This window comes from Carettochelys insculpta, chromosome 17, assembly GCF_033958435.1.
Source record: "Carettochelys insculpta isolate YL-2023 chromosome 17, ASM3395843v1, whole genome shotgun sequence".
Classification (NCBI taxonomy): domain Eukaryota; kingdom Metazoa; phylum Chordata; order Testudines; family Carettochelyidae; genus Carettochelys; species Carettochelys insculpta.
The window spans coordinates 12,029,844-12,052,905 of record NC_134153.1 but is presented as its reverse complement, the minus strand read 5'-3'; the positions used below and the strand labels follow the sequence as shown (position 1 = coordinate 12,052,905).

Genomic DNA, 23,062 nt, shown 5'->3' with positions numbered 1-23,062 from the left:
GTGCCTGAAATTCGATCTAAGGCAGGTCAACTCCAGCTACGTAATTCTTGTAGTTGGAGGTGAGAATCTTAGGTCTAATTTCTTTTCTACCGTAGGCCTGACCTAAGCTGACATCAGTGGGCACTACTGGAAGTTACACAGTGCCTTTATTAACCATCAGTTGCTGTCTTCTGTTAACTCTGACCAACATGAGCCTCTTCTGAGGATTTCCTTCCTCACTCAGGGACATACACATGCATCTCAGCACTTCTAGGGCAGCAGCAAGTTCATGATAAGGTTTGTTGCTTGATTGCATTCTATGGTGGTGGGCTCATGATTCCAGCATGGAAGAGCATTGCTTCTTCCTGAGAGAACTTTCTGCAGCCTTCTTAATGGTGCAGATTCTCTACCATTTTCCTTACCTGTGGGGAATACAGTTATTGTTTTCCCCACACCCTTGCTCAAAAATCTTTGGGGTAGGTATCACGTCTGCAAATCAATGCACTCGCATCCATCTCCTGACACCTCTCTACTGTGATCAGCTCTGGACAGGAACCTCTTAATTCACAGTCCTAGAAGGTCATCAATGCAGCTGTCTTCTGATTATTTCCTGAGTTCTTGCAGTTTTCCTAGGCAATGACTGAAAGGAGATAACATTCTGTCTCGGTATCATTATTATTGTGGCACAGCATTTGGTGGCTTGCCAAAGCAGCGTCTCTCTGCTGGAGAACACAAGGCACTTAAAAAAGCAGAGCCACTCATTCCGCACCTTGGAAACATTTTATGGAGCTTTCCCTGTGTTGTTTTTAGCTGGGAAGCCTGGATTTGATCAAATGTAAAATGTTTTATTGCACTGGAAGAAAAGCTGTGTCTTACAAAGAGCGCAGACAGCTGTTCATGTGCCAGTGATTATGTATAGGCTGGCTTCACAATCAGCTGAAACATAGGCAATGAACTTCCCCCCCACCTTTCCTTGTATCATAGCAACTGTGCTACTGCTGGGGCTATTTTAAGAACAGTAACTTTTCACCGAACGTGATTATGAGGCAGATTGGATGATCTCAGCTTGCAAAAATATTGCAGGAGCTCTGCAGAATTTGTAAGCTGAATTTGGATACTCTGTAAATGGTCTCAATATTAAAAAATAAAAAAGTGGTCGGTGAACATTAAATCCCTTAAATCCCTGTTTAAGAAACTTGTAATGAAATCATTACAAGGAGAAGACGGCCTTGTCATCAACATCTTCTGAGGAGCATCAAGGATTGTGAAATATAGTACACACACACACTCAAACACAAATCATTGGAGAGAGCTGGCCCAAGCTAGAAGTAATTTCTTGATCTGCAGCAGTTGCGTTGAGCCTGTAAATTGCTGGGGGAGGATCAGGGAAGACAACATAGTTTGTATTCCTGTTAGCAACTCTTGCCTGGGTTGGGAAATAAGTAAGATGTAAAAAGGTGTCAGAATGCTTACAGCTGATGGGATTAGCAGCAGCAAACCTCAATCCTGAGTGGAGAGTATCAGAATCTGGCCCTATATGGAGGGAGATTTGGATTTCAGTTGTGCCCAAATATTTAAGCCATCATTTTACAAGTTGGGTGTCTAAGATGGACCCTCTCTAATGCATGCTGAGGCTATGTCTATACTACCCTGAAAGATCAACCTTCCAGGGTTCAATTTCACGTGTCTAGTATGGATATGCAAAATTGACCTCTCAGGGGCTCAGTTGACCTCTGTACTCCTTGCAAGATGCAAGGAGGAAGGGAAGTCAATGTGAGAAACCTTCCGCAATATAGACAGCCAAGTTAGCCGAGGACAGATACATCGATCTTAGCTGTGCAGTTACTGTAGCTAGACTTGTGCATCTGTGGCCAGCTTACTTTGCCTAGTGTGGACGTAGCCTGAGGCAGCCAGATATCAGTGGCCTGGTCCTCAGAGGTGCTGAGTATTTGCCGATGTCAGTGGGAGCTGCAAGCAGTCATCACCTCTGGAAAGGACAGGTGCTGCCAAAGCCAGTTCTTGCGAGGAACTCAGCCATGTAAGCGATGGACTACTAGTCCATCACGGTAATGAATAAGAATGGCAGGATGTTTTCACTTTTACAGCTGGTGGCTTCGTTAAAATTAAATGCTCTGATGTTTTAGATGCTGGAGGCAAAGCATGTGCTGCTGACGGCGCCACCAGATCAGTGCAGAGTGACCCTTCATCCCCTGTATACCAGGCACTTACCTCAGAAGAGATGCAGCAGGACAGTACAGCTTCAGTAACAGTAACAAATGCAACCTCACTTGGCGAGGAGCTGCACTCAGAGGAGCTGAAAGACGATGCAGGTACTGTATATAAAATGCCTAAGTGTTTCTATTGAGCTGCCTTACATCAGATCCAATGAATTGGTGCCTCAGAGAGGCAGAGCCCCGTGTTCAGCTCAGTCTCCTCCAGACCAGGTTACCAATCAATCAGTTCTGTAAGAACAGTGATTTATGAGACCTCCAGGTTGCTGAGGGACACACAAAACCAGGCATGCTGGGATGAGTTGCACACATAAGAGAGACTGCTTTGACACCATGCCATATTGGCTGCATGATGGGAAGACAGGGGGACCAGTACAATGGCATCTGGACTGTAAGGGACACGCACGCATATATCACCACCTGAGCTGGGATTAGGAAACAATATTTATAAGATATTTCAATTACTAAAATGAACAGGCCTGTATCAATAGTACAGATAAACACAAACCAAGTTCCCTTGCCCTAAACAACCCTATATTTTGACCTAGCACTGAATACAAAACGAGGATTTGGACCTGGCTAAGTCGGCTTTGCACTGTTCTAGCACTGAAAAGCTGATGGAAAGCTTACCTAAGTGGCTGGTTGAGGACACCTTTGGCAGTAGGAATCTTTCAGTGCCACAATTCTGCCTGAATGCTGACATTTCTTAAATGTCGAGGGTGTGACTTTTCCAATGTAATGTTCTTTTAACACAGTGTTTTGTATACAGGTTCCTGGGATTGTATTAAAACAAAATAAAAAAAACCAAAACAAACACATTTTATCCTGCAGCAACATAACCGCTCAGTGAGTTAAAACCTTTATAGCCATCATGCAGATTTCAGCCACTTGAACTAAGGCTAGGCTACACTATTCCCCTAACTTGAAATAATTTACACAATTTTGAGTTAGCATATTTTGAACTTGGTGCTGTCCAAACGGCACCGAATTTTGAAATAAGTGGCTATTTCGAGGTTTCTTCTACTCCTCTCATAACGCCGGGTAGCAGAAACGGAATACCATGCTCCAAATACCTGCACTATTTCAAGCGGTGTGAGTAGCCACGGAGTTGCTATTTTGGGATACATTTGTATCCTGAAAGAGCAACTCTAGTCTAGCCATAGCCTAAGAGAGTAACTGGTAACAGTAGATTGTCATCTCTCTGTGGGTCAGTCACCAGGAGACAAGACGCACATTTTGCCAGTGGATTGCAGTTAGTTGCTGTTGGTGCTCAGGAATTCTCTGTTCTATTCTGGTCCTGAGGGGAGCAGTAACAGACCCTTCTGCCTTTGTCCCCTATAGACTGCCCTAATCCCAGTTTTCTGCTGAATTTATGGATCCTAATATCACTTCCCACATCAGGCTTATCATTCCAGTCCCTCATCCACATCTTCCTTTGGTTCCTTGCACCAGTCCATCCTCTGCCTTCTTTTCTCAGTTCCTCTCAGTTACCCGACTGCAGCTCTAAATTTCACCTCCACCCCCTTACATCTGATTATATCAGAATTTGATTTATTTCTGTTTCTCAGCATTGCTCTGAAGGGTTTTCTATTTCCATGTTTTACACATTCCTCACTCTCTCTTTGTTTCTGGCCTATTCCCCAGGGCCACTGCTATTTTATCTCCATTCTGTGTCTTTCATTCTATATCCAGTAGTTCCTCTGGTGCTTGTGGTAACTCCATCCCTTCCTGAATTGTTTCCACCCAGAGAAAATCTTTGGTTTCTCCTCAGGTATTTCATCCCTTCTCCTACTCACCCACAGCAGACAACAGATGACGGTTGTGCTATTTATTGTACAAACTCATTTCTTTAAGCTTACCTTCTTTATTTCAACCTAGTGGGTTTTTTTTAAAATCATATATGGGTCCAAAACAGATTTGTTACATATGGGGCATCCAACATTTGTGCTTTCAATCTTCTGTATACCTTACAATGAAAATTAACCAAACAAAGATTAAAAACACTCTACCCCTGCACATAGTTGGCATGTATTAGCTCTCACTCATTGCTGGTGTCTTTCCTCCCGCAGCTGTTCTGAGTGTGTGCTTTGTCCACTGATGAGTCACGTCTTGAATGTGTGCACACACATTGCAGGATATAAGAACAACCATACTGGGTCAGCTCTAAGGTCCAGCTAGCCCAGTATCCTGTCTTTCAACAGTGACCAGTACCAGGTGCTCCGGAGGGAATGAGCAGAACAGGTCGTCATCGAGTGATACATTCCCCATCACTCATTCCTATGGTAGGGACTGTCCATTTCTCTGTGCTTGTACAATGCCTAACTGAGATCCTCTAGGAACTATGCTTACTATCAATAAACTTCCTCTAATGGGCATCAATTCCTCTGTGCTTATATTTCCCATCACTGTTTCCTTCACAACTGAAATCCCACTGACAGAGTCCTAGTTTCTTGAACCATCATTTCCATCTTATTTCTGAACTGTGGATGTAGCTATTAGTTTCTTTCCAGATCTTCCCTTTTTCCAGTGACCCTTGCTAATGCCAGTTCTATTTGCCATCTCTCTGGCCTAGCCTCTACTGCCATCTGCCTTTCTTTTTCCTCCCTTGGGGTATGTGTCAGTTTTCCAGCCTCAATACACTGAAAGAGGGAATTTAATACCCCAGTACAACATACTTGCTATGCAGCAATAACACCGTCATTTGTTAGAAATCCTTTTAGCTCCTCCTTACCAGCTCTTGCAAACTCTTGATTCTAGGACCCTATCCTGTGTCCACTGAAGTTAGTGACAAAAGATGCGTATTGGAGAAAGCTTTTTGCATTGGCTTGAATGGGAGTGTTGGACATTCGAGAAATAATTTGGTCAAAATTGTAGAGGTGCACGTATACATATTTCACCACTATGTGAATTTAATTTTATGTTATTTAGGTAAAGATGTAGGTCTTGAGGTCTGCGCATATATATTAATAAGGGGTAGGAGGGAAACAGGCCAGCAACACATGATTCCAGTTAAACTTTTCTAATTTGCTGGTACTCAGGTGAAAAATTAAAATCAAACAAATTAGATCAAACTAATTAAAAAAAAACCCAAACCCACCCACCCAACCTCTATCTAAATCATTCCAGTCAGGGCTTTGTCTAAGGATGGAGATTCTACCACCCCTGTAGACAACCCATTCCAGAGCTTCACCACCGTCCAAGTGAAATAATTTTTCCTAATACCCTAACCTAAACCTCCCCCACTGCAACTTAAGACCATTGCTTCTTGTTCTGTCCTCTGCCACCATGGACAATAGCCTGGCTCCATTCTCTTTGAAACCCCACTTCACATAGTTGAAGTCTGCTATCAAATCCTGCCTCAGTCTTCTCTTCTGCAGACTAAACAGGCTTAGTTCCCTCAGCCTCATAAGTCACGCACCCCAGTTCTCTAATAATTTTTGTTGCTCTCTAGTTGACTCACTCCAATTTGTCCACACCCTGACTACAGCGTCAGGGAGAGAGGATAAAACCAGATGTAATAATCCAGGTGCGGCCTCACAGTGCTGGACAGAGGAGAATAACAACTGTTTGAACTGCTGGCAATGCACTTGCAAACAAAATAGGAAGAAACGTTCTTTCAAAAACGTGAGGTTTTTTCCCCCAAAGGAATCCTGTCTACATGGCTGTTTTTGTTTTCGGAAAAGCCTTTTCCAGAAATGTGATCACGTGAGATTATGCAAATGAAGCATGAGATTTGTAAATCAGCACTTCATTTGCATTTTTATCTCCCTCATTTGCATTCCTCCTATGAAAGAGGAATGCAGTGTAGACATAGCCCCTGTGCAGAGAGCCTGAAAATGGTCTTTTTTTACCTCCTTCTGCACTGTGGGTGAGTTCTCCCCTTTCTTCTGGAGGTTACATGCTGCCAATTTTCTTCCCTGATCTGCATTGCCCTCTCTGATTCTTCAGCATGCTGTGCCTGCAGTACCAAACACTGACTTCTATCCAGATGACCACCTCCAATGCGTTTTTCAGACGAAAAAATCCCACACACAGCTGGCTTAGGCACCTAGCTCCAGGCAAGAGTTCATAGCAGTGAATCTTTTGAGGCAGAGGGTGGGAGCTGGTCTAAGCAGCTTTCTGCTCACCTTACTGGCTTCTGAGAGTCCCATCATCACACTTGAGACTCCCCATGTATTGTGGAGGCAGCATGAACAACTAACTTGGGGCTGAGGGTTTTACAAGATGACAAGGTGCCTGAAGTTAGGACTTGCAATTCTGAGCCTCAGTTTCCTTTGTGGCTCTAGGCCTAGTAGCCTAGCAACACCCTCCAACAGCTGCGTGTCAGCAGCATTCCTGGGGCCCCAGAACAGAAACTCTGTCGTCTTGATCCACTGCATTATTTGGTCCTTAACTAATAATCCCCTTCTCAGGGGTACTCCCACATCCCTCAGGAGTGGCTTCCTTTTGCTCTGCTCCGGTGTTTCTCAAACTGGGAATCCGGACAATCCCCACTCTGCTGCATGTGGTGTTAAGTGGTCACCCAATAAAGGATTACTCTGCTTTTCACCTCAGCATTTTGTTCCTCCTGTGTAACTAGCAAACAATCTTTGGCAATAACCATCAGAAAATATTGATTTCAAATATATATAACAATTGCAACTATTTGCTTGAAGCTAAAGAGTTTAGTTCTATTCAGCAAAATTTTGCAAGCATTTCTCTGATTAACACTGCACATTAATTTTACTGCCTTGATTTTTTTCCCAAAGGATAAATACCCATTACTACACTTCTAGACACATCCATTAATCTGTTTGTCTACACATTAAATGTGTTATCTTGCCAAAGCTATTGTGTCCTGTTGCCTCACAGTTTTGGAACCTTCTGTTTTCACTCTAAAAATGGGGGCACAAATTGTTTGTTAACACAAACAATTTATACACAAAAAATATTAGGAAGGGAGATGGCCAAAAAACTGAGCGAACAGCAGGCCCACTGAGGGGAGAGTGTTAAGGGGACAATTGCCCCTGGGCCCCTTTGAAATGCCCATGCATGTGGCTGCAGGGGTGGGGGAGGTGGGAGGCAATCCAGGCATCCCTAAAAACTGACTACTCTTGGCCCTGGCCTTTCTTCTCTTGTCCCCACAAGTCAGGCCCCTCTTCCATCTTGCCCTAGGGCACTCAGTGGCTGTCAGTGGCACTTGTGAGGAGATATTTTGTAAGGTGATAGCTCATAGTGGCTACAGTGGCAAAGTTCCAGGAGCAGCTTAAGGAAAGAAAGGGGAAAGCAACAACATGTTTAGGCAATCCATGATTTTCTGGCATGCTCATTTTTTAAGGGAGCCATGAGGGCCTCTTTCTTAGTCTGCCATTTGTCTGTCCCATACAAGTCATCCTGAGACTCTCCCTCGACAGTACGGTATCTATTTAAAAATCCAGCGGTCAGAAACAGCCTTCAGAAGTTTCACAAATTCCTTACGAGAGCTGGAATGGATAGGATTTAGTAAAGAACAGAGGGGTTTGAAGAGGAGGGTATTTGTGATGGAACAAGATCAGACACAGATACTTTCCGACTGTACAACCACACAAATATGAGATGAGACAGATCTACTAAATTATCACAGCTGTCTTCAAGACAAAGTTACTTTTCCCAGATCCTCCTCTTCAAGTTTATTCCCTGAGGTTCATTTTCTACTGATTTATACATTTCTAAATGCCCGTCAACAGCTGTTCCAGCACTGCCCATCAATCAATGGCCACTGCCTTTGCCTAAGAGTCCTTCTTCTAGTCCTGTGGTCTCTGGTTTGGAAAGTTGCTGAGCCATGATCCCTCTATTTATTTCATATATGTGCACAATAAATTTTGTTATGTGCACTGAGAAATGTGCAGTGTGCACAACCAGTAGAAACACACACTGCCGGCTGTGAGTGTTGGAGGCACTCTGCTAATCAGATGGGTGGCACCTGCATCTGTCTTGGGTGGCCACCCAAGCACTCAGCTTACAGAGAACACTATTGCTGAGTGCTTCACCTCTTCTTGACTTCCTTGAAATGGAGTGTACCCAACACCATGCCTGTAGCATCAGCCCCTTTGGGAGGGTGAAGTTCATTTCAAACCTAGGCTTCAGTGGTAAAGTTGATCCCATATGCACTACTTCCCCATGTATTTTCCCCATTTCTAGCATTTTGTTATTGTTCTCCAAGGGGAGGTCTTCTTGTATCAGGTTGCTTCAGACTTGGTTCCTAACATCACCCCAAGAAAGACTGAGCCACTCAGGCCTCAGATGGGATGGAAAAGAACTGGGCTACAAGTTGAAGTGACATTTGAATAGGATTAAAATAAAAATCGCCGAGGAACCTTGCAGAGAGTAATCACAGAAAGATCTTTCAGGTTATACTAACTGTTAATCAGTCCTTACCCTTCATTTGCATTTCTAGCAAGGAGAAGTGCTCACAGGGTAACTCTAAATCATTGCAGCTGGGTTCTACAAGATAATCAATTGCAGTTCTCAAAAGCCACCATGCCCTGCTGTCTTCCTTTTTGAAAAAGAACATATGACATTTTTTTGGGGGGGAGGCGGGATGAGTGAAGGACATTTGGCCCTTTAAACTTCATCAGTTTCCTTAGGAAGATTGAAGAAACAATTAGAGACAGTTACCCCAGTGCATTTTATGTTTACCTCAACAACTTTGGCTGGTAGGTTATTGCATACATAAGTTATTTTCACGTGGAAAAGTGCAGCTAGCTTTACGGTGTGAATTCTTTTTTTTCTTGAACCTTCTTGGATGGCTCCCAGTTCACTATGATTATGTCTCATTAATTCTACTGCTTCTGATCCTTTTACTAGCCAAGAAACCTTCAGCGTCCACTGAAGATCTAGGAGATGCCTGCCTGACAGTAACTGAAGAGACTCCACAAGCCTTACTTGTTTCTGAATCCACAGATTCCCCACAAAAAACCATGGAGAGAAACCCAGCACAGCTCCCCAGCCCTCCTTCACTTCCAATTCCACCACCTAAGGCAATCTCCAAAATCACTAAGGGTGTAACAGGTGAGTCATGTTGGATATGAAGTCTTCCATCACATCAACATTGTCTTCTCTTCATATATCATTTTTCTCATATCAAATATAGGGCCACTTTCTTAGTTGGTGTAAATCAATGTCATACCACGTATGTGAACAAAGCATTAATGAGTTACACCATCTGAGGGTCTTGCCTGCTGTCGAGAAGCACTGGGTCTTTGCATGTTGCACATACATCTGATCTTTCCTGGTTTGTTGATTGCAGGAGGCTGCAGTAAGTCCACCTGCACTCATGCAGATGACACTGACAGCAAACATCTGCCAAATCAGCAGCTTATGTATGACTTGCCCCAAGTCACTCTGAGACCCAGGGAAGGTTTAAGTGCTTTTTGCTATACCGAATCACAGTGGGATAACAGTTAACAAGGAATGAATGGTGTTGTCAACAGACCTTGCACAGTTTTCTGCCTGAAGTATTTACTTGTTCAAGTAAATCTAAATTAGGGCTGGATCTTCTAATGACACACAAGAACTTATGAAAAAAAACCCCAAATTTCATAACCACATCCCTATCTCATGTTTTGCTCCAAGTTTCAGGTTCAAAAACACTCAACCTGAGTCTCAAATGTTCCACCAGAGTGATCTTGCATTTTTCTTCACTTCAAGCAGTGTGAAGGAGCTTAAAGTGAGCATCATGGTGATTTATTCCCATTGCAGGGCTCCTTTAGGCTGCCAGAATGGCGAAAACAGGCCTTAGATATTCTGGGCCTGATATTTATTTACATGACTGAATCCACAATCAGACATTTAAACTATTACATGACAACAGTTAGTCCTGCAATTGTTTGCATCCCCAACTAGTACAAAAAAAGAGGCTACATTAATATGCAGGGTCTCCATGAAGCAGAATTTTGTATGGTGCTGCTAATAATGATTGAAAGTGGCTGAATTTTTTCTGTCTCAATTGTTTTTCAGTGGAAAACTGAGTTTTCACAAAAATTATCTTTTCTGCTAACAGTGTCCGCTTTCCATGGAAAATGTTTCTGAAAACAAAATATAATGATAAAAACAAACAAAAAAGAAAGAAAAATCAGTTTTATCAGCTGAAAACTGAAATGTTTCATTTCAAAATGGTGTTTTTGCTGTCACATGGGAGTTGTAATTTAGATGGCTTTTTTCCCTCTCTTTTCTTGGGGCCAGACTCTTTGCTCAGACTACAATTCTGAAGGTGCACTCTGAGCTGGTCCTCCTGTGCACCTTTTCCCCTCATTAAGTAAGGACATCTTGGAGATACAGTCCATTCTGAGAGCTCAGCTCACTGAGGCGCATGACACAAAAATAGGGTGACCATCCATTCCGTTTTCACTGGGACAGTCCCATATTTCAGACAGGTGTCCCAACTTTTTTTTGACTAAGGGGCTAATTATCCCATATATTCACTCCCCTGCTCATCTACCTTTCCCCCAAGTCAGTGCAGCCGCAAGTAAAATCAATCAGGAGCTAGTCCAACAGCACCTACTGACTGCCCAGGTGCACAGGCAGCAACAGGAGAGGGACCCAGGGCCCCGCCATAGGGTTAAGGCAGGTTGTGTGGGGTGGGGAGGGGAGGGGTATGGTGTGTCTCCCCATCCAATATTTTAAGAGGGAACCGCAGGAGGGAAGAGACCCCAGCAGGGAGGGAAGCTCATACCAGACGGCGTGGGACAACTACCCTCCCTGCCCCTGAAGCAGGGAAGCTCCCCTGTGTGTGAACCTAGGCACCCTGTGGCATGAACAAACAGGGCAGCTCCCCCCCCCACCCCATAGGGCAGCAGCCCTGGGAGCTGGGGAGTTTCCCTGTGGGGTGGCAGCCTCATTCCCAGCACCGTGTAGCATGGAGTAGCCCGGGAGCTGCACCCACAGGACAGCCACCTCTGGAGCCGGGGAATTCTGCCCTGTTCCACAGAGCAGCTGCCGCCACCAAACAGACACTTATCAAGAGTGTGGCCAAGTTTCCTGTGGTCCCATAAAGTTTGTTTCCAGCCACCAGTTCTGGCTCTCAGTGTTCTGTGCTGTTATTTACTTGCAATTTACCCCAAATGTTTTCTAAGAGCCTAGTAGGCAGTGGAAGCAGGGCGGTCCTTAAGATTTTTGGTGCCCTATGCAGTTTAGTACCTGCACCCTAGAGCCCCTGTAGTGGGTGTAGTGAGGCCACTCCATGGAGCAGGGCCACGCTCTGAGCTGTGAGAGCAGGAGCTGTGCCCAAGTTGGCAGGAGGAAGGCAGGGGTGCTGGCTGGGGAGCAGGCAGACAGGGGCACCAGCTGGAGGTGCAGACCGGCAGGTGGAGAGGGATTGGAGGATTGGGGTGGTGAAACCAGGGTCTGGGGTATAATGGTTGGAAGAAGAGCAGGGGTTGGGGACTGGGTCTGACAAGGCCGGGAGGCAGAGCAGGGTAGGACTGGAGCTGACAGAGATGGGAGGTGTAGCAGGGGCAAGGGCTGGGGGTTTGAGGTTTCTGATGCTGCCTGTGGCTGGTGGTGGCCCCAGGTATATGCAGCACAGGACACTACTAAATTTGGAGCACCACTGGTGCCCCAGATTTAGTGGTGCCCTACGGAGCTGCATATGCCTAAGGACAGCGCTGAGTGGAAGTGTTGGACATGCTGCAAGACAGTGTTGGTCTCCCTTGGCTTGGCAAATTCTCTGGTTTGGCACCAATGAGGACTAGAGAGGTTCAACCTGTACAACTGCCATAAGGTTTTGCAACACCATTTTGAATGGAAATATTATCGTTGTTTGCTAAAATATTTCATTTTAGGTGAAATATTTCTATTTCTGATCTTTCATTTTTGTTTAAAACTTCAGGGAAAAAACATCTTTTCCAACCAGCTGTAATAATGATCTACCTTCTTCAGAATGAGACGAGTAGTTTTATTCCTGGCAGCAGGAATACCTGGAAGCTCAGGTTGAACAAGTAGCATCAGTGAGAGAGAGCAGTGAGGTGGAGGTGGGGAGCAGGAGAGAGAATGACAAGACAGTAAAACCGAAGGGGCTAGAAAGCCCTTTATTTTATTTTTTTCTAACTGCGTTGGAGGTGTGGATGGTGTAGGAGAGTAGCAGAAAATAAGCCAAGCTCTAATTCATCACAAGGGGTGGGAGATATGGCCTGGCGCCAAGATACCATTTTGTAAGATTATCCTCTGAAGGGTTTTCATTAGGATAAAGGAGATGTGATTAGCAACACTGTAGTCAATGTTAACCTAAACTGCATCCACGCTGAACTTGTCTCTCTGGGGCTCCAGGACAAAGGTAGCATAAACAGTCAAGTCCCCAAACCTCTCAGGAGCTTAGCTAGACCAGAGTATCTTTCCCTATTGCAGACAGCGGCTATGTCTACACTTGCTCCTTTCTCCAAAGGGGGCATGGCAAGTCAGGGCGATGGAAGATTACCAACGAAGTGCTGTGGTGAATACTCAGCACTTATTAGTTTAATTCTCCCCCCCATGGCAACTTCAAAGCACAGCATGCTGTGTAGCCATGGGAAGTAAAGGCACTTCAAAGTAGCGTGGGCACTGTGAAGTGCCCACGGCTACACGGTATACCGGCACTTGGAAGTTTGACACTTTGAAGTTGCTGCAGGGTAGAATTAACCTAATGAAGTGCTGTGTATTCACCACAGCTCTTCATTAGTAATCTCACGTTATCCTGATTATCATGCCCCCTTCAAAGAAGGGGGCAAGTGTAGACATAGCCAGTGTGTAGGTGCTGTGTGTATCTCCAGTATGATATTGGGGAGAGTGGAATGATGATAAATATCTACTGCGTGTTTCCACGGTGGCGCACAGACAAAATCCCCTTGGGCTCTGCTATCATTCTCCAGAGCATGCTAATCAATTAACGGGGAAGAAACTTAGATGCAACAGCTCTGGTACAGAATTACTGCCATAGGTAGCATATGTTTTGTTTCATTAAATTACACACACGGGGCCTGATTTACAATGTGGGATTTCCACTTGGGCACACGTACCCGTAAGCAAACATCTCAGAGAGTAAATTTTGCCCCAGATTACACCACTGAGTTCTGGGTTGTGCCAGATTTTCACCAGTATTTTTGAGAGAAAGGTTTTGGTACTGTGTGGGGTATCATGCAACACATCGTGGAAGGAAATGTCTTGTTAACCTATGTTTAGTATTCTCCTTAAAGAGTCAGACCTCGCTTTGAACATCTCTGGTTTTCTCTTGCAAGTTACTTGGCTGACCAAGAGGCAACTCTTGAAATCCTTGTGCATAAATGCTAGGATTCCATTCATAGCAGTGAGAGTTTTGGCTGGATAAGGGCAACAGAATTTACCTCACAGAAAATGAGAATGATAAAGGAGGGCCTGTAGATGGGTGAGATAATATATATTATTGGACGTCCTTCTGCTGGAGAAAGAGCAGGGCTGCTGACAGAATTGCCAGACTCCTTGGCAAGGTTTCTGGGGGGGGCGGGGGGAGGGACTCCAGGCTCTGAAAGGGGTGGGGCCTCAGGTGGAAGTGAAAAGTCCCTGGCTAGGCCTTCAATGCTTCCTGGCCCACATCACCTGGGGTGCCTACAGCAATTTAAAGGGCCCAGTGCTCTGGCTTCTGCTGCTGCCATGGCTGCTGGGAGCCTCTCATCCCCAGCCCACAATTAGCAACACTACGAATGAGACTGGCTTTCAAGCTACACAGGTCAGACATGAAAAGATCTTTGTGAGCTTGCAGGCTTCTCTCTTTCACCAGCAAAAGTTGATCCAATAAAAAGCATTCCCTCACCAGCTTGTCTTTCTAATATTCTGGAGCAGACACAGTTACAATAACTCTGCAAACCGAAAGGACGTGCATCAGTTTGAATTCATATTATCAACACTAGGTGGCAACAAGGGAAAAGGAATAGACTTCCACACAATCCAGCCAACCAAATTGTCTGTGCTTTGTGTTTCCAGTGTAAGAAATACCACCAGGACCAGGAAAGTGCAATGCAAAGAATAAGAACGGCAGAAGAGAAAAGTGAAGCAGCATCTTTCACAAACAAGGCTATTATCCTCAGCATCTCCCATGAAGTCTTAACTGGCGGGTGGAGCAGGAGGTCTCAGAGGGGCAGCATTATCCAGAGGCAGGCTTTTGTTAGGGTGATAGATATGAGTGAAAGCATAGAGAGGAGAATGGCAGAGATGGGTGTTCAGGAAAGAGAAGAATCGCCTCAGCCCAGAGCTTAAAAACCTATAATGATTATAGTGTAAGATTTCCAAGCTGCATTGCGGGTTTGGATGTCCAATTCCCATTAATCAATCAAAATGCTCTGAGTGGCTTGAAAAAAAATCTCAGTTTGGAGGTACAAAAAGCAACAGTTAAACTCCCTCCCACTTCTCTTTCCCTCTCCTTCAAACTCAGCCCAACTTTGTTCTTCACTGGAATGCATTCAGAGTATATCAGCTCTGGCAAGTTTGGCTCAATCAGCTAATGTCACCATAAGAATATACGGGGCAAATGACAGGTCCATTGTAGGCGGGTAGAAGAGCAGCAAAAAGGCGTCCTGGCACACACTGAGCTCAGTGAAGACCAGAGTGTGCACATGTTGAACCAATCATCTTGAACTTACAAGAGAAAGTGTGAAACTTGAAATCCTGTCTAGTGGATGCCATCAGGGCTTATCAGAGATCAGGGAGAGGGGACTGGGAGTCAGTAACAGCTTAGGGAGTTTCAACAGGAAGAAGGAAAGAAGAATCCGTTTGGGAGAGGAGAGTAGAATGAGGAGATTTTTCCAGGCTACATCTTTAAGTATCAATCCTTTGTTTTCAGATTGTTTGAGTCTCACCACCAAAGCCACATCCCTGCTATGTAACAGCACATCACCTATGCCATTTATCTCTGAAGCACATAGAATCAGCCTCAATCCCAGCTGTGTGCACCACAAGGAAAGGCCCAATGTGACCTTGTATTGTTTTATTTTCAGCAGTAGGAAGCGAAGTAGATGAGCCAGCAGTGAAATCCCCTCCTTCTACTATCCTGAAGAATTATGTCATTGTTGGTTCCTCCCAAATCTCAGGACAAGCTGCCCTCTTCCACTCATCAGGCCAGAAAGACACTGATCCCCATGTCAGAGGACAGCTACCAACACCGACTGGTTCCCCTCATCCATCTGCTGTCCATCTGCCTTTACCTCCCAGCAGAGTCATTGAGGAGCTCCACAGAGCTCTGGCTACCAAACATCGGCAGGATAGGTAAGTATAGCCCGTAGCGGTAGAGTTGATACCAGGAGACGGGATCCTCTCAATGCAAGTATTTGTCCTAACATAAATCCCTGGTAAGAAAATATTTTTCTTGTCTTTAACACCCCATTTGTTTAGTCTTATTAAAATCAGGTTGGTTCTGTCTGGACACTACTTGGTGGCTCTAGTTCTTGCAATAAGCTGTAGTTCAAATGAAAGCCATCCTGCTGACAGGGGGAGGCAAAAATGAGCAGTTGCACAAGGCCCCAGTATTTCAAAGGGGTCTGGCGCTCCAGCTGCTGCCCCTGCTACTTCAACAGTGACTTGAGCTCCAGGCCCCTTTGAAATGCTGCAGCATCACACCTCTGCTGTTCTGCGCAACTCTGAGGGAATGTCGGGGGGAGGGTGTCCAGCGTGTTGATCTGAGCAATGCTAAGGGCTGCCTGCCCTAGGCCCTGCCCCTTTCACCCTTAGCTCTGCCCCTTCCAAGGGCTTGGAACTGTGTTCCCCCCTCCAACCTTGCCCAGGGGGCCCATGGCGGCTGTTGGTCGTGCTGAATGAAAATTTCAGTTCTTTGTTTATAATACACTACTTTCATGAAAGAGAAGATACTGCACATGGAAATAAGAGGTAAGGCAGGTGAAACCATTTGCTAATCCTCCATCCCATGTAAGAAGTGACTCATCCACAGAAGTAGAAAATCAAGATTTAGTAACATGAACAGTGAAGTTCTCCTAAAAGAACTGCATCCTTTCAGATGACACCTGCCACTTTCATCCCGTGCTGGAATGGAACTGATGCGAGGTTCAATGTTCAAAACTGCATGCATGCAGAACAACGCACGACTGCTCTGCAGGCAACATTTCCCAGGGTTGCATGCACAAAAGGCCAGTTCTGATTACAGGTGGGCAAAATTGCTTGATTTTGCCACTTTAGCAGCAGCAACAGCTGGAGCTATGGGCCCCTTTGCAATGCCGTGACAGCGCTACTCTGCCACTCTGCATGGCTCTGATGGAGCTGGGGCCCAGGGTCATGGTCCAGGCAGCACTAAGGGCTGACTGCCGTAGGCTCCACCCCTTCTACCCTTAGCCCTGCCCCTTCCATATATGCAGAGCTGGACCCCCTCCCGCCTTGTCCCAGCGCCCACAGTGGCTGTTGGCCCAGCTGGCACAAACAGTTCTATGAGACAATCCTCTGCTCGACCAAAGACTGAACCAACACTAGGAAAGGGATCAGTTTCCTCATTTGTGAAGTGAATTTAAGAATAACCTACCCCAAAGATTAACTAGTTAGTGCTTTCTTTAGTCCAATAACCTGTCATAGCAATGCTAAGAATGCTATGTTTCTTGGCTTCCACATGAGCGTTATGGTGCCTTGTGTTGCAACACACATGACTGTGTAGGAGAAAGTTGGTTACACTGTCTGGCTTTCATTACAATCCCCCCACTGCAGCAGCAGAGAAAGGCAAAGGTAATTCCAAAGCTATATGGCTGGTAACATTTCTCAGTGTTGTCACAACCTTTCTCAGAGGAAATGCCCTTTGCAGGCCTGTTAAATACTTGTCATAACCACAAATTATTGGAGGAGCAATGTTTCACACGTGTGTTTACGTTACAAGTCGGTGCTATGTCCTTTTAAAAGGTCAGCATGGTAAAGCTCATAACTAAACAGAAAAAAATTTTAGTCATTCCTGTTCACTTCTGTATTGTTGTGACAGAGACCGAGAAGTGGAACAGCCTTAGATATTCTCATCGCAATTCTGCAAATGTAGTCTCATGATATTCCTATCCATCTCATTGAAGACATGGGGTCTGTGGTCATCTAAGGTGAGGTTTTTATTATGGCTTCCAAATAGACTTTGTCCAACAACCCAGCTGCGTGCCTTCCATCCACAGCTTTCACAGCAGAGAAAGCAAAGGGTCTCCTAAAAAAAGAGTGGACATCCGTCCATCCAGAACATCGAGCATTGAGGGAAACAAAGAGAAGGAGAATGCCCTGAGCCATGGTAATGATCCAGAGAATAAGCGGAACTCAGTCAAAGAGTCAGATGAGAACAAAGAAAATCTGATCATGAACTCCGAACTTAAGGACAACTTGGTTTTTTACCAGGATGAAGAGGTTTTGAATGACTCCATCATTTCTGGTAAGGAAAGTTAACTTATTATCCTTAGAAAAATATACCACTCCAGTTGATCAAACTGGTTCAGAACACCTCAGTGTATGCTTGTGAAAATGCAACTATATAAGTTGCTCTGTAGACACATTTTTTGTGCAAGGAGTCTCAGTGATTAGATCACATGAAAGTTATACCTGAATGACATGGTTTTTGCTCATGTCTGTGTTGGTAGGTAGAACATACTAAGATGGCATTTTAGAGATAATTCAATAAGTGCTACCTGTTCAGTTCTGCCAACCCCGCTTTGTACCATCTCACCTGAATGGCAATGTTTCTGGAAGGAGCATTTTAGCAGCACTGCATGAGGATTTCTGAGAGTCTGGTGCTAACAAGTCCGTTTTGGAAATGCCCCATTCTGGAAGCTGCACAGTGACAATACAGTACACAATGTTATTTGGCAATGGGTCGCAGGTCTATCTTGGGAGGACACAGATCCTAGACTGGGATCTGAAGAACTGAACTCCAGTTCTTCTGAAGATCTATTAGTGAATCTCTGACAGCCCAGTGAATTCTTCATACCCATCTACCATGGTATCTAGAGTACATTGTTGAACTCACTACAGTTCTGGTATGCTCACAATACACACACGTGTCTCCCTTTGGCAGGTTTTGGAAGGAGTAATTTATTTCCCCCTCTATTTATTAAATTAGATCATAAGTTAAATTTTCTCTTACTTTGTGTTTATCTGAGCCATATGACCTCTTAGCCAATTATTATTGGAAAAGTTATTATCCAGGCCAATTATTTTATTAGGCAGAACCACTGTGGCTCTCTGTTGTTAGGAAAAATCATATTTCAATCAAGTTTTTATAGTATCATCAGACATCACATTTTAAATGAATTTCAGTAAATTAGAATGGGACAGATTTAGAGACAAAACCTGCTGCAGAAGTAAGTAGTGCAACAACATAGTATAGCAGATTGAGGAAGAATTTAAAAAAGGAAATGGCTCTAATGGTAAGTACGGAAATCAGAGTCAGGATTATTGGGGTTTTATCCTAGTTCTGCTGCTGATGCTGGTATTTTAGCACAGTGCTGATGTAGCTGAGTTGGTCCCAGGATATTAGAGACAAGATTGCTGAGGTAATATTTTTTGGCCCAAGATATTACCCCATCCACCTTGTCTTTGTTATGTTAGCTAACAACAGAAACACATAGTCGAGATATGGCAGTAGAGGAAATAAAAGATAAATCCCTTGCAGAATTTCCTGGCATGTAAGTTAAAATTCTCTTCTTTAAAAACTAACAAAAATCTCAAGATATTTTTTCCAAATCTCCCTGAAAATATCGATTGTCTCTGATTAAAGTGGTGCACTGAGTTTTGTGTAAAATCTTGTAAATGAATTTGTCTAACACAGGCCACACAGTCCTTCAGTAATCTAAGCAAAAGTGTTTATTCTCTCATTGAAGATGTGTGTCATATATTTATATACTTGCACATGATTTTTGCTTGCACAATAAATGGAAAACCATGATTTCGGCAAAAAGCCAAAAATTTCAAAAGCTTATGTGCCATCCAGAATCAGCACTTAAAAGTAAAAAGTGCTTCAAAATATTTCACCTTAGTGTGGCATTGGCACCAGTATCTGCTTAGTGTATGCCCTCTAAAGGTTTAAAAATAATTTTGCTCGGAAGAAGTTAATTTTAAAACATGTTAAATGGCATGTGAATGTCAAAAATCACAGAAGTGAGGTGTGGAAAAAAAACTTATCTGGTTTTCCACTCTGTGCCCCAGTCAAAGTGGAATTGTGAAGTTCCCGCAGTACATATATTAGCATTTGATAAGTTATATTTTAGGAAATAATTTAAAAAATAATCAAGACTCAGGCCAGCTAAAATATGCTTGTCCAATTAGCAAGAGGCTGTGTGCAAGTGAAATAGTTGCACGTGCAGATGGCCAATTACATTCCAGTTTACTCTTATGTTCAATTTCTATGTCCTATCAATAATGCAATAACTCCATGCACAAACTAACACTTGTGGATGTACTGGTTTTTGTGGCCCACAGGTGGCAGGCCTTTTGAGATTAGTCTTTGCATTTCCCAGACTAACCTACAGCCTTACCAGATTATTATCATCTAGTTTTCCCTTCCATTCCATTACTTCTAATTAAATACCTGCTACCATCCTAAATCATTTATTTTACTCCTTGCCTCTCAAATAAGCAAAACCCCAGATGTGACCATAGACAAACTAAGGAAGTTTGGATCAAAACTTTGCATCAGGCCACAGCCTCTGTATTAGGCTGAACAACAGGCTGGAATCTAAACACCTCCAAATTTTAAGATTAACTCCAACCCATTCTAAGAGCCAAACTTTGTGCTCTGGCCCATCTATAAGTAGTCAACATGTACTCACATAATGATTGCTGAACTGTGTGCATATGGAGAATATGCAACCATAAAAGACAAATGCACGTGCATGCATGCACACGCACACAATGCTCGCCAGTTGCCTACACAAAGCACATAGCTAGCTGTGTTTTCCTCAAGAACATGCATATTTTGCTGTAACTAAAGCACTGATTTTTCAAAGTTTTAGCTAGTGGTGTCGAAGGAAGTTCCCTTGATACAAATGGAAATTCAGTGATTAAACTGAAAGACAGTTCACTGGAATCTGGGAGAGGAGGGTAAGGAAGGAGTTTTGCCAGTTAGAATGATTGGCAAAGAAATGGAAATACAACTAAACGAAACAAAACAATAACAGCCCTTGCAGATAGAGTAATTAATATGGAGCAGGTGGATATTTTAGTGAATTAACATTTGTGAGTAATCCCTTTGTGTTTGTCATCTGTCAATATTCTAGCACAGGGATTCTCCAATGTAATTGTACCATGACCAGTATTCCCGCTAATTTTTTTCCATCCATGGGCAAAATAAATTTTGTTATCTGCACCAAGACATGTGGGGATGTGCACCATGAGTAAAAATACATACTGCCACTCTGTAGGTGCTCTGCTAATCAGCTGGGCAGCACCTGAATCTTTCTTGGGCAGCTGGCTCAGTGCTCAGCTTACAGGGAACACTAGCCATGTCCCTCCCTTGTCAACAAAACTTACTGCATGACTGACCCCAGGATGGGAGGCCAAAGATGAAGTCTCACCACCCCATGTTGGTGTTGGAGGGAGCAGAACTGAAGCCCAAGGACTTCAGCCCCAGGTAGGGGGCCTGTAACCCTACACAAGGTCACCCAGGGCTGAAGCCTTTATGCTTTAGCCCCAATGGTGGGGCTCATCCTTCACCTTTGGCCCTGGGCCCCCACAAGTCTAAGCCCTGGTGTTACCACTCTATCAGGGTTAAAACCCATTTTGGGTCCCAACCCACAGTTTGAGAACCATTGTTCTACCAAGCGGCAGAGGGCTGGAGTGTTACCACTGATGTGGAAACAGCAACAGTTACTAGAGGAGTAGCTGAGTTAGACTGTATCTTCAAAAACAAGAAGTCCTGTGGCACCTTATAGACTAACATATTTTGGCGCATAAGCTTTTGTGGGCAAAGACCTGCTTCTCAACAGCTAAGCTCATATGGAAGGCTATTTGCAAAGAGTGTAATTATTCCAGAATGGGATTCTCAGAGCTATGTTCAGCCATTCAGAGGACAGAAGTACACCTTGCCTTTCATGTCCAATCCAAACTCATTGACACAGCTCGAGTATTCATGAGCACACTACAAACCCCTAGAGAAATTAGAACTGTACTCTCCCAACAAATTGCTTGAGACTAAGTACTTTGCAAACCATACTCCAAATCAACTGGTGAATTACATCTGATACTGCAACCTATTTGTGGGCAAATAGGTTTAACAAAGAACAATGAACGACAACGAACCTATTTGTAGGCACATAGGATGAACAAAGAACAATGTGGAAAGGAGCAAAGAAATTATCCAATCGGGTCCATAAATAGGAGAACAGTGGAGCAAATGAGAGACTCAGTGATTCAGTAAGCTATAGGAGTGAATACAGACCATCTTAGGACAGCCCCTATGTGGGATGGCAACTCTGAAGCCACTGCTTTCTCACCTGTTCTGTGTATCTGAAAGGATATCAACGAGACATGTTCGTTCTTGATGCTGGGCAGCACTGTACACCTTTGAACTGGGTGACAGACACTCGCAATGAAGAAATACACCGGAAGGAGAAAGGTAGCACACCCACTTAATTCTCTAAGCAATTGGAGCTTCAGGTCTGGGTTGGCTGGCAGCTTAGAGAGAGGCTTTCTAGGGTACTTATATGGCCCCCATTCCTAATATGTGTGAGTGCCCTAGAGTTTCTGATGTATTTATCTCACACCATGAGGTTCAGCAGCAGGGCTTCAGGTGGAAGTTGCTGGGGCAGCTGCCCTCCGTGCCACCCAGAGCACACTGCTAGGGGCTCTGCCACTTGGGGCTCCAGTGGTGATTGAAAGGACCCAGGGTTCTGGCCACTGGCACTGCCACTGCTGTTTTAAATTGCCTTGGGGCAACTGCCCCCTTTGCTTCCCCATCCCTGTCAGTGGCCTTGCATACCACCTACCTCAGGCAGGACAGTGCTATTATCCCCCTTTCTCTGGATGTAGACCAGTGACTCAAAACCCTCGCAGGCATTTAGGACAGGGGCCTAACTCCCACTGAAATACCTTGTGGATCTAAACCAGAGAAACATAGGTTCGTCCACGCTGCAGTCAACGTGGACATACTCAAGCTGGCTTTAATTAGCTGGCTCAAGTACCAGTGACAGTGAAGCTGCAGCAGAGCAGACTGCATCACAGGCTGTGCCAGCTCACCCAAGACTAAGGGTATGTACTCCAGGGTCTTGCTTCAGCTCCGTGCTTTTACACACACTGATTACTCTATCTCTTACTGGGGATCCAGGGGCTCCATTTCAGACAGGTAGGGTGACTAGTGCATGCCATGATGGGGATGGAAGAGTGAGAGCATGGAGGGGTAAGGGGAGCCAGACCGAGAACAGTGGCCTCAGCAGTGTTACAAGTTAAGCAGCAAATAGGGGTGGGGGCAGCCTCATCAGCTCTCCACTCCTTCTCCCGCCAGCACACACATCCCCTCTTTCCAGGGGCTACTGAGGCATAGAAAATATCTAAGGTTTTGGCAGATAACTTAGCAATTAGCTGACAGGAACACCATATTTTATTCCTAGATAAAAGAAAGAAAATTAAACAAACATTGGACCCATTCTTCTCTAATACTAACGTTCTGACTTCTTGTAGCAAACTAATCTATTGCAGAATAGCTATTCTGAAATACCTTTTTTCAAAATAACACAGATACACACAAGAATGCATTTTGAAATAGCACCTAATTGTTTTGAAATATCATGTCCAGACACACAGTGCCTACATCAAAATAGTGCCATTGGACGCCATTATGGCTTATTTTGAAATAAAACTATTCTGTGTCTTAACATCACCTGTTTAAAAATAGCTATTTTGAAATAGGCATTATTCCTCCTGCAATGAGCTTTACA

General features: G+C 44.2%; 1 protein-coding gene across 1 annotated transcript in view; it reads left to right on the top strand.

Moving 5' to 3' along the window:
• PHACTR3 (phosphatase and actin regulator 3) overlaps nt 1-23,062 on the top strand; it is a 191,113-nt gene that overhangs the window by 108,922 nt on the left and 59,129 nt on the right. The window contains exons 4-7 of the mRNA XM_075012157.1: nt 2,124-2,309; nt 9,036-9,239; nt 15,170-15,437; nt 17,321-17,568. Coding sequence (XP_074868258.1) covers nt 2,124-2,309; nt 9,036-9,239; nt 15,170-15,437; nt 17,321-17,568 — 906 coding nt within the window. The remainder of the gene's footprint in view (nt 1-2,123; nt 2,310-9,035; nt 9,240-15,169; nt 15,438-17,320; nt 17,569-23,062) is intronic.